Source organism: Meleagris gallopavo, chromosome 1, assembly GCF_000146605.3.
Source record: "Meleagris gallopavo isolate NT-WF06-2002-E0010 breed Aviagen turkey brand Nicholas breeding stock chromosome 1, Turkey_5.1, whole genome shotgun sequence".
NCBI lineage: Eukaryota > Metazoa > Chordata > Aves > Galliformes > Phasianidae > Meleagris > Meleagris gallopavo.
This window is the reverse complement of record NC_015011.2, coordinates 57,067,418-57,079,196: the sequence shown is the minus strand read 5'-3', so window position 1 is coordinate 57,079,196 and position 11,779 is coordinate 57,067,418. Positions and strand designations below refer to the sequence as shown.

Here is an 11,779-nt window from a genome sequence, read left to right as displayed (position 1 = left end):
TTGCTTTTATATAAAATGTTTTAGGATTGTTATTGAAAAAGCTCCCCAAGATTTTCTAAATAGATCCGCTAAGGTGTAAGTCCCCTGGGAACAAGTGGTTGGAGCTGCAAGGTACAAGCATCTCTGTGCAATTTATGCTCAGTTTCAGCTTTGTGTGGTGGAGACAAGATGGACAGCTGAGGCTGAGCATGAGAGATTCTGCAAAGGCTCTGTGTGATACCACAGGTGTACATTTTCACCCACATGCTTCATGGATATAAGGTAAAAAACACGTGGAGGGATATGAGAAGGAAACTGCATCCTCACCACCTTTTATTCAACAGAAAATCCCGCTTTACTAGGGGCAACACAACATCTGAACTTGTCAGTTATCTTCCTCTTGGTGCATAGATTCAAGACTGTTTCAACAGTGCATAAGCTTCAGTAGGAAAAAAAAAAGAAGATTTAAATATGATTTTTCTTCCTGCAGTTACTCCTTGGACAGACACCATGTGTTATTGCAGTGCTCAGTGCAACACCCTTCACAATAAATGGGGAAAGCTATGCAGTGTGCATGGGTGAAGGTGCACACCTCACTGTCAGTGCTTGTGGAGATCAGTGGAGAAGCATCCTCAACCATTTCTGTAAGCCTCTGTACGAGCATTACTTCTGGCTCAAGGGTTGTGCTGGAATCACAGCAGAAGTTACATTTCCTTATTTAGGTTTTTCCCTATAGTCTACATAGTCTATATACAGCCAGTTCTAACACTGGCTTTTTCCATGTGGCATAAAGACACTGTCCCGTTCCAGAAAATTTCATTCAAAAGCAAAGAAAAATTGGGTGTAAGAAAAAACAAAAATAATAAATCTTAGTTAGAGAGTATTTAGTGTTGTTTTGTTTGAGAAGTAGAACATACACATATGGAAATAATTTGGAAAAAGAAACTGAGAAAGAAAGCCTTCCAAGACAGAGGGGAGCAGCACTTATTTAGAATCCAAAAATTGCAAGAAGCTGTCAAAAACCCAGATTAATCACTGGAAGTATTATGTTCCTTTTGCACTTTCTAAAATTAGTTTAGAAGCTTATACTCAGTGATGGACAAACAGTCCCAGCAGTTAAGTACATAGTGGAACAATCCTTTGGGACTAACTTTTAATAAACTCATGATTGTTACAACAAAAAAAAAACTCCAAAACAAAAAACAGCTCATGCAAAACTATCATTTTTTTATTATTATTTGAAGAGGGAAATGTAGGATATAACAATGATATGGAACAATACAACAGATTTGAGAAGAAGAGCTGAGTGCATGTAGATAGTTTGGGTTAGGTGACCTCTGTGTATGTGTATGCTGGTATACATAGGAAGCAGGGAAAGCTGACTACCTATAAGCATATACATGCACATATTGGTATGTGTAAAGCTCATTTCCATTCATGCCACGGCTGTTTAACACTGTTCTGGTGGAGTAAAAGGTATTAAGTGAAGCAGAACTTGACATAAATGATAGCTAGGCCTCCTATATTATATTTAAAATCAAAAACATATAGCTTGTATCTGTAACTATAAACACGCTGTATCAATGGTAGAATGCCTGTTAATAAATGAAAAAAAAATAATTTGAAAGCTACCTCACAGCTGAAAACATTTCACAGTATTAGGGAATAGAAGGAGACCCAGTTTCATACATCAAAACATCTTGAAAACATTTGCCAACGTTAGCAGAAATAATGATTGCTTACCTTAGAAGAAGTATGTATCCTGGTGTGCCACCTACTGACAAAGTATATGAAGTGATAACTGATATTACCAGAAAGTATAGAAACATTTTCGGACACTCATTTCCTTTTTGACATGGTCCCATCACAGCTGAGGAGCTTCTTGATGGAGATTCCAGAATCCCTACACAGCTGCAGTTAAAGAATACCTGTAAGACAGCAGGTGAAAGTGTGTGATAACCAGAACAGCAAGAAAATGCTCAGGAATTGCACATCATGCTTTTCTGGTTAGCCAAAATTTTAAATCCTAACTAGAAAAAAGGCATTTTAGTTAAGGAAATTTTATAAAGAAAAAGATACTTTTGATGAATGCATTTCCTTTTTTTTTTTTTTTTTAATAGTTTTGTAGTTTTGTAGCCAGCAGCTAAAATAACTCCTACATTCTCTTCTTGGAATCTCTAATGGAAACAGCAGTTGAGAGAGTTTTAAATGCGGGTGGCAGATCGCTAAAAACCTCAGGAGTTTCTGGTTGGAGAGGACATGCCTTACTCATTTTTAATTTACTCACTCTCACAGAACTGGGCTATTAGGAAAGCTACCACATCATGTATGGAAACGAAAGGCTCTCACAGTGTTTTTCCCACTGCCGTTGGATGCCTGGCAGCCAGCGAGACACGCAGAAATGTAGGTGATGCCATTCTCTCCACAAATAGGATCCCAGTCATTCTGGGAGCACATGCAGCCCAAGTTGCACTCTGAGAACAGGCCTTGCTCATAACCAACCTTCTGCTTGGTCCTGCAGGAGAAAGAGGAACCACAGTGATGTTTTCTGACAGATGTGGAGAAAATTGTTATTATTGGGGTTTGTGTCTTTAGGCCATTAAAGCGTTGTCTCTTCCTATCAGTACAGCAGGGTAGATTCTTATTTCTCTGATGTCATGAGGATTTCACAATATCAGAAAAGGATTTCATAGAATCATAGAATCACAGAATGGCCTGGGTTGAAAATGACCATAATGATCACCTAGTTTCAACCCCCTGCTATGTGCAGGGTTGCCAACCACCAGACCAGGATGTCCAGAGCCACATCCAGCCTGGCCTTGAATGCCTCCAGGGATGCACATCCACAACCTCCTTGCGCAACCTTTTCCACTGCGTCACCACCCTCTGTGTGAAAAACTTCCTCCTAATATCCAACTTAAACCTCTCCTGTCTTAGTTTAAAACCATTCCCCCTTGTCCTATCACCATCCACCCTTATAAATAGCCATTTCCCCTCCTGTTGATACGCTCCCTTCAAGTACTGGAAGGCCACCATGAGGTCTCCCCAGAGCCTTCTCTTCTCCAAGCTAAACAAGCCCATTTCCCTCAACCTTTCCTCATAGGAGAGGTTCTCCAGCCCTCTGATCATCTTAATGGCCCTCCTCTGGACTCACTCCAAGAGCTCCACGTCCTTCCTGTACTGGGGGCTCCAGACCTGGACACAGTACTGCAGATGGGGCCTCACAAGAGCTGAGTAGAGGGGGACAATCACCTCTCTCTCTCTGATGACCACTCCTAATGCAGCCCAGAGCACAGTTAGCCTTCTGGGCTGCAAGCACACACTGCTGGCTCATGTCCAGCTTCTCATCCACCAGGACCCCCAAGTCCTTCTCAACAGGGCTGCTCTCAAGGGGTTCTTCTCCCAGTTTGTATAAATAACCTGGGATTGCCCTGACCCAAATGCATTTATTCAAACTGAAGAAACTATCTTGCAAGACAACTCTACCTGCACCTTCATCTAGCTGCTGATGAATACAACCACCATGCAGCTCCAGGGACTGTAATAGCAGGGCTTGGACCAAGTGTACCTCATAGCTAACACCATGGTTAACTCATGTTAATTCATTAAACACACAGTTTTGGGTTCAGAGGCTATTAAACACCATGAGTTGCTCAGCAGCACATAGAGACAAGGAACAACTAATTGAATCTCACTCCCCTGCTGAACTCTTCACATTTCCTGGAATCTCTGTGTTCAAAGGATGAGTCCCATGGCAACAATAATTAAAAAATAATCAGAAAAATAATCTGCACTTGTGACACAAAACCCAAAGAGCTGAAGGCAGCAGTCACAAACAGGGTCTGACACAATGCCCACTGGAATAGACAGAATGGTTTCCACTGCTTTGAATCACTTCTGAGAAACATATTTAGATCATTCACTTTTTCAACAACATATACATTGTGGAATACAACGATCAAGGAGTTTTCTTCACAGTAGCACTTTATGCTGAAGTTTGCCCTTCTTGGCATACCCATGGTAAGATATGGTCAGTCCGGCTACATCTGAGTTCTCACAGCCCATGGCAAACAATGAGAGCAACAGAAGGTAACCAAAAAAAGATGATCCTAGGGAGATTTTTGCAGCCCCTAAAACACTGATTCTGAATTTCTTCATGATCAGTCCCCCAGAGAATATGCCAAAGGCCACAGCAGGAATGTTGATAAGACCTGAAATCAAACAGAAAAATAATTGGTATTATTGAAAACTAGCTCAGTGGACTATCCTCCTCAGCAACTAAAGCAGAAGCACTGATAACATGAAGCAGTAAAATATGAATATTCTTCAAGTTGGGCATTTTATTTGTCCAAATTTGTTTCTGTGAATGTGCTGGTACTGCTTTTAACTTGCTCCTAGGGAAATGCTTCATTGGTAGGTCTTTGAAAGCTTAGTATCAGCAATACCTTATTTAAGGTCTAGATGACAACATTCTAATTTCTCAAGCTAGGTGGTTTTCTGCGCTATGAGTTTGTCAGAGGAGGGATCATTGTAGTGTTGATTCAAATATTCCTAGTGCTTTCCTCTTGAATGGTGCTCTAGGCTCAGAAAAGTTGCCTGGGACATTGGGCTGCTATGGACAGCCAAGGTCCTGTGGGGTTCTGGCACAGAACCCTCCCTGTGTCTCTATTCATGTCCTTCACCATGGAGCAACAGAGGGAGTAACAGAGGCCATGATCCAGGGCTGTGTTGTCTGAGAAATCATAGAATCACAAAATGGCTTGGGTTGGAAGGGACCTTAATGGTCATCTAGTTCCAACTCCCTGCCATGGGCAGGGTTGCCACCCTTTAGATCAGACTGCACAGAGCAGCAACCTGGCCTTGAACATCCCTCCAGGGATGGGGCAGCTTCTCTCCTTCCCTTTTGCACTGGCAACAAGAGCCCAAACTGCAATTCTCAGTGGCATATTCTGTTTTACCCAGTGGTACAAAGCCTGGAGAAAGACCTGCTCCTTCTGTCTTTATTGAGCCATAAAACTAACGATTCCCCAGAGAAGCCTCAGACAGGGAGAGAGCAAGTGATATGCCATCACATTCACACACAGGAGATTTATGCAATTTCTCCAGTTTTGGTTGTGGAAATGCTCCCCTAGCTGAGTTTTTTATCCCTAACAAATACATATAATCCATGAGCACCCTTCTTCTAATAGGCTTCAGGCAAACAAGTGGAAGAGCAGTGAAGGAAATATGAAACATTTTGTGACCACTGACTCTTACTGGAATAGTGCTGCTAAAAGCCATGTCCATATTGATAAATATGGACAAGACAAAAAAAAATCTGCTCAGTGCAGATCTATTTACATCAAAAAGATGTAAATAGAGACCACCATAAAAGAATCTGCACAATCAAACAAGGTACACTTCTGGATTTCATAGTTACTGAAACTGATTTTCCCAGCTTTACCAGCTAGCTTCAGAATATTAAATTCTGGTTTGCACAGAGTTCTCTATTTGTTTTGCAGCTTTTATTTCATGCTGACATCTAGTGGTGCTGAGCTGAGCGAGTGTACAAAACAAAAGCAAGTACAAAAACATCCATGCCTTCAAACATATGATGAAGTTTCTGAAGTTTATTCAGATTTCAAACGACTTGATGAAAAACACATATTCATGTTGGCATCTGATCTCCCTACTAGGAAATGCACTGGGATCTCTTGAATTTCTGGTTTGAGTAAGTGTTAAATCCATCTGTACGCATGGAAAAAGCAGTGCAGAGCACTGATGCTAGAAGTATGCTTGACGTTACAAAGAGAATTATTCCATCTGGCAAAAGTATAAGTCAGTACTTTGGCAAGTATGATAGCCCCATTCAGTTACTGCTGAGTTTCAAGAGATTTCACTGGGTGGCATTTTTCATCTGCATTCATGTGAAAATCATATTTCAGGGGATTTCAGAAGTAGCATCCAAAGCGCAGCATACGTAAATGTAGAGTCACAACAGTCTCTTGTGGGTGCCCTGTCCAAACACTTTGAAGCTGCAGTTTTTCCTGTTCTCCTTCTCTTGTATGGAGAGATTGAGACTGAGCATGGGAGCTGCATGATGTACCAGAAAGCACATACACCATGCTTGCCCATTCCTATGCACCTCTTTTATTCATATATACATTTTATGGGCTTACAGATCAACCTATTGCTTGACACTGGCATCATGGAAAACAATATTGTGCATATATTTATGGAAAATAATACAAACACACCCTTTTTCTTTCTAGCATGTTCCTTAGTTTGTGACTATTGAAAAATATCCTCTTCTAGCCTCCAGCATGCTTTGTTATTGATGTTACAGTGCTTCAAATTTCTCTGACAATTCAGATGTCCTTCAAATATATGGCAGTAGAAATATATGGCAATAGAAATAGAAAACCAAAAAAGAAATAGAAAAAGACTGAAGAGGAAGGGAAAGAGAAATAGGCACTGTTAGTACAAGCAAGTCCTCAGCTTTCTCAGCAAGAGTGGATTGAAAGAGGAAGAAAAGGGAGAAAAGGGGAAAACATCTTGTTGTAGTGATTATCACTTGGCCAGGACCCTTCCCTAGCTAAGCTGTCACATTTTCCCTGGTGGATGTAGCCTGTACGCTTTGTGAAATCAGATGGATCTTAATCCTCACTCAGTTTGCACATACCTGAAAGCTTAGCTCCAGAAAATCTGTAAATACAATGAGAAGTACTGTGCTGAATGTAGGGATTGTTTCCAGGACTTTCTCTGGCTATTGCCTGTGCCTGAAGATTTCTCCTTGCTTGTAGGGCTGTTGTGCCAGGAAATTCCAGCCTCTATCTTTAAGGAATTAACATAGCACAATGGATCACTACAGCTTTTCTGCATATATATACTTCGTTGCTGTGCAACTAAAGCTGCCCTCAAATATGGCAGATCCCTCTGCATTGAACAGATGTAAACCCCTTTGCTGTCTAATGCTGTTGAGTCACTGTACCTCAGGAACTGAGGCTGAGCCTGTAGGTTCAACAAAGTGGACAGTGAAGTTCACCATCCTGAAGGCATCCTCAAAAAGCAGCCATCTCAATATTCAATGCTGCCCTTGCAGCTAGATGAGAAAGGTATCTTCTTCCTGTGAGTCTGGCAGAGCAGAAGCTCAGTGGTGCCAGCAGAACCAACACTGCCCACTCTCAAGCTCTCCATACAATCTGGAGTGACTAACTCATTCTTAGATAGAGTTAGGGCAAAAATACTTGATTTCCTTTCACCTGCATTGCACTGAGATAATGTTAATTTTAATTCATATGTTACATGATCATTTATATGACTTTAACTTCCTTTTACTTAACACCAACCTTCTTTGGAAAGTAAGAAAGCAATATCACAGCTACTTTATGGTCAGTCTTTTAGCATGAACTGAGTTGATCTTCATTTTGTTGAAATAAGTGGGAAGCCAGCAAGGAAACAGATCTGTCTGATGACAAATTTATGTCAAATATTTTAAACTAAATTATTTTTCAATTTTTCTGGAAGAATTGGAAATGAAGTATCAAATTGTGCAAACTTTTACAGATTGTGCAATCTTGTACAGATAAACTATGAGCTAACAAGTGCTAAAGCAGAAATAAAGTAACTTACCTTCTATGAGCAACTACTTAAAAGCCAGATAAGGAAGGAAAGGAGAAAAAAAAAAAAACAACATAGCCTCAAGAGCAATTTATGTATGCATACACCACTCCTAAAATATCCATTTTTTAAGGAATCAAGAAGCAGATATAGCATTACCTATAACAAAATTAGTTTTTGAAGATGTTTGCCCATACTGTTGTTCAATATATTTTGGCTTATATGTCACCATGCCAATTAAAGAATTGAAGTGAAGGATACTTGCACACAAATACAGACTATAAACTGGATTTCCAAAGAGGTTCTTCAGTGATGGCAAGAAGTCTGTAAGACAAAACAGTAGAAATGACAACCAGACCAGAGAGAGAATAACTGCTGTGAATAATGTTTTGTAATCTGCGTCTTCCAGAGGAGAAATGCAGGACATTTTGGGGGGAATAGAGTCCCCACTATGTTTGTAAGAGATGCACTCCTGGATGGTGGGAATGCTGGTCTAAAGTACTAAGAATTAGCTTTCCAGAACAGCTATCTTGATTTAGGCCTTCTTTCGATCAGAAAACTACTTTGTGTCCTCAACAGCCACAACATCTTTCAGCTGAAATTAGGAGCAGATGGTGCTATGCACAGCTGACAGTAAGCACAGACATTGAGTTACAGATCGAAGTATTGAGGGAAAATACTTTTGGCAAAGTACAGCCAAGGAAATGCAGTTGTTCAAAAGAACCACTTTTGTTAAAATAGAGTTAGTCTCCTGAAGTACTGTACCTGGTATGTTCCTATCCTTATTCTGATCAGCCATTATATGCATTTTACAGATGACTATAAAGAAAAAGAAGGTTTACTAGAAACTGAGATTGTTAGTTTTTGACACCCCACATCTGCAACAGCCAAATTCTGTGAATGACAAACTTTTACAGGTTTGTTATATTTGCTGTACCACTAGCATAATTTTAAAACTCTCAGATGGATAAATTCTACATGCAAGAGCAGGTCTGCAGAACAATTAAGAGATCCTTTTTGTGCGTACAAATTACGTGGAAACTGATATCTGAAGGAAAAAAAATAATTCTGAGGTTGTTAAAAAATCTGAAAGCTAGTGTGAAAAAGACTCAGCAGTCAGGACAGAAGCTCTGATGACTTGCCTTTTGCCATCTCAGCAAACTTCATTTGCGGTTGATAAGATTTTTGTTGCTCTTTGTTATCCTGAGTGATGAACTTGGACTGCTCAGAAGAGGTGCTGGAGTCCTTTCTGCTCTCTGGTTTTGGGAGGTGCTTGGGCAGGAACCAGAAGGGAATACCAGCCAGAACACTGATAACACCTGCTATTAGGTAACCCAGCCACCAGGCTCCCACCCATTCCACATCCTTGTGAGTTATCGTTATGCTGTCTGGAGAAAGTCAAGAAAGAAGGAAAAAAAAAAAAAGTTGTTTAAAGAATGCTTGCTGATAGCAATGAAGATGATTTTGTGGGAAGTTTTCTCCAGAGAAGTCCGTTCTCCCACCACCAGATTTAGCTGTGCCATGTGTCTCTATGGATAATATAAGAACAATTTAGCAATTTCAGGGAGGTGACAAGGCTTGCTGATTCCTGTGTCACACTGGTCTCCTGTTCCTGACACCAGGGTGTCCCAAAACTCTACTCACATATTCCCAAAGAGGCTATGAGGATCAGGCCACGGAGTGGTCCAGTTAAAAACACTGCTGCCCCAATTATGCTGTTCTGTTTAAGGGTCACAAGCCCAGCTAGAAGAAGAAAGGTGTAGTATCAGGAGGAAGTTAGTTAAGAGTTCTTGCATGCATTGCAAGACCTGCTTTCTAGGCAATGGTGGTCTGTTGGAAAATGAAAAAGGAATTCTCTTGGCAGGAGCCTCAGTCCTGTCTCTTCCTGGTGCCTACTGTCTGCCAGTAGCTACTCACCAGCACAACTCCTGAGGGCACCAGCTGAGGCTGTGCTGGGTCTGAGGGAGCATCAGGCCTCCTATTTCTTCCATACTTGGCCTTGTGGATAGATTTTACTGCATGAGGCACTGCATTGCAGTCATCCATTTTATCTCAGAGAGTAGCTGCTCTGCCCTCATTAGCCTTTTATCTATACAAGCTAACTTAATAGTTCTTTAACTGGAACATATGCCTAAAACAGGCATACTGGAACTAAACTGATTTTTTTAAACTTGAGTTTTCTGACTTACCAAGGTCTACAAAGCCAATGTCAACATAAAGTTTGGCACACAGAGATCCAAGAAGAAAGCCAAATATTGGACCTATAATTGCAAGTGTCTGTACGCAGCCTGTAATGGAAACCAGGGGATTGTTACTCTTCTGAGTGAGTGAACATCAGCTCTTGTTGCACAAAAGAACAGAGTACAACGTGATAGGTAACAAGTCAGACAGTCTTAAAATACTAATCCACCTTTGCTCTCTTGCACATCAGTTACTCAAATCAGCACTTTTGCAAGAAGGAAAAAATAACAATAAAATTTCATGCACTTCAACGACACTTTGATATTTTGTTGTTAAAGAACAATTAAAAAACAAAATTCAGCCCAACATAATAAATCAGGGAATTAGATAGCCTAAACTTCTAATCAATCTATAATTACTATAAACTCTTTAGCTGGCTAGATTGAAGTAACTGGAAAACAAATATCATCTACCAAAATAAATTTTAAATCGTGGTAGACAGTGAGCAGGCAGAAAAATCACTTTGGTTTGGTATCCAATCTTAACATATTTCAAAACTCCTTAAGATAAACATTCCATATTTTGAATGTTCAAAACTGATCTGCAAATCTGGAAAGACTGAATCTTTTAAATTGAGATCCTGAGGTTTTTCCAAGCTGGAAACTGTGAGAGGAGATGTTGATGGAGAAAGACCTTTTGATAATATTTTAGGTGAATACACAGAGCTCAGTGGTACGTGGAGACAGGACGAGGGGAAACGGACATAAGCTGCAGCATAGGAAGTTTCGCCGAATGTGCGTAAGAACTTCTTCATGGTGAGGGTGACGGAGCACTGGAACAGGCTGCCCAGGGAGGTTGTGGAGTCTCCTTCTGTGGAGATATTCAAGTCTCGCCTGGACGCCTACCTGTGCGACCTGGTGTAGGGAACCTGCTTTGGCAGGGGGGTTGGTCTCGATGATCTCTAGAGGTCCCTTCCAGCCCCTACAATTCTGTGATTCTGTGATTCTTCACACAATGAATACAAGAAGAAAAAGGTGATACTTTTTCAAGCCTCAATTACTATTGGTTGTAATCCTGTTTCAGTCTGAAGGGGAAGTCATGAGTGCCCACTGAGACTCTATTTTAAGTGCTTAAAATAACACGTTTTTATCACTTTCCAGAGAACTGAATGTGCACAGAAGCTCAACAGTCTCCATTCAGAAGAATTAGGAAGATTAGAGTAACAGCATGAACCCTAGATCAAATTCTTTCCTCAAATTAAGATAATGGGACTGTGCTAGTGTAATTAAAGGGGAACTTGGAACCCTTAATGTATATGATTGTTAAATAAACTTTAATATTGGAAATAATGCAAGTAAAACAATCAGGGCAAGCTAATTCAACAACAGTCACTCCATTAGTAAAAATGACTATATTTTCTCTAAGGAAAAATCCATTAGGAAAAAAAATGTGAATTATTTACTTTACCAATGTATAAGGCAGCGTTCTCTTCAATGGCATAATCATCAATGTATGTAATTCCCAGAGGCTGGATAGGAGTTTCACCTATTCCACGCAAAAGATTTCCCAGTAAAACATAGATCCACATAGAAGAGCCTGCTTCTTTTTCACATCCTGGATATATCACAAGAGAGACAACAATGTGTTTTTATCACAACATTTTTACAGTGAATGCACAGGACTTCTAAAATGCTTTTAACGTGGGAAAAGCAATGGAAAAACTGAAAAAAAGTTTTGGAGCCAAAAGTGGTGGTAGCAGTTTTAACCCCATCAGGCTGAGGTAGACACATGTCTAGCAAGAACTACTCCAGGTAATTAGTAAAACGTATTAAAAGTCGGCCAGTTTTATAAATATCTTAGCACCACAGAACATCCAAAGTTGGACCCACAAGGATCTTCTAGCCCACCTCCTGGCTGCATGCAGGACCACACAAAATCCAAATCCTACGTCTGAGAGCGCTGTTCAAATGCTTCTTGAACTCCAGCACTTGGAGCCGTGCCCACAGCCCTGGGCAGCCCG

The 11,779-nt window shown here is 40.5% G+C and overlaps 1 protein-coding gene across 1 annotated transcript in view; it reads right to left on the bottom strand.

Moving 5' to 3' along the window:
- Positions 1-1,245: 1,245 nt before the first annotated feature.
- The window catches only part of LOC100538613 (solute carrier organic anion transporter family member 1C1-like), a 16,458-nt gene continuing 5,924 nt past the window's right edge, over positions 1,246-11,779 (bottom strand). The window contains exons 2-8 of the mRNA XM_031553027.1: positions 11,227-11,373; positions 9,768-9,866; positions 8,721-8,966; positions 7,738-7,902; positions 3,995-4,190; positions 2,329-2,494; positions 1,246-1,907 (exon numbers count right to left, since the gene is read on the bottom strand). Coding sequence (XP_031408887.1) covers positions 1,719-1,907; positions 2,329-2,494; positions 3,995-4,190; positions 7,738-7,902; positions 8,721-8,966; positions 9,768-9,866; positions 11,227-11,373 — 1,208 coding nt within the window. The 3' untranslated portion in view covers positions 1,246-1,718. The remainder of the gene's footprint in view (positions 1,908-2,328; positions 2,495-3,994; positions 4,191-7,737; positions 7,903-8,720; positions 8,967-9,767; positions 9,867-11,226; positions 11,374-11,779) is intronic.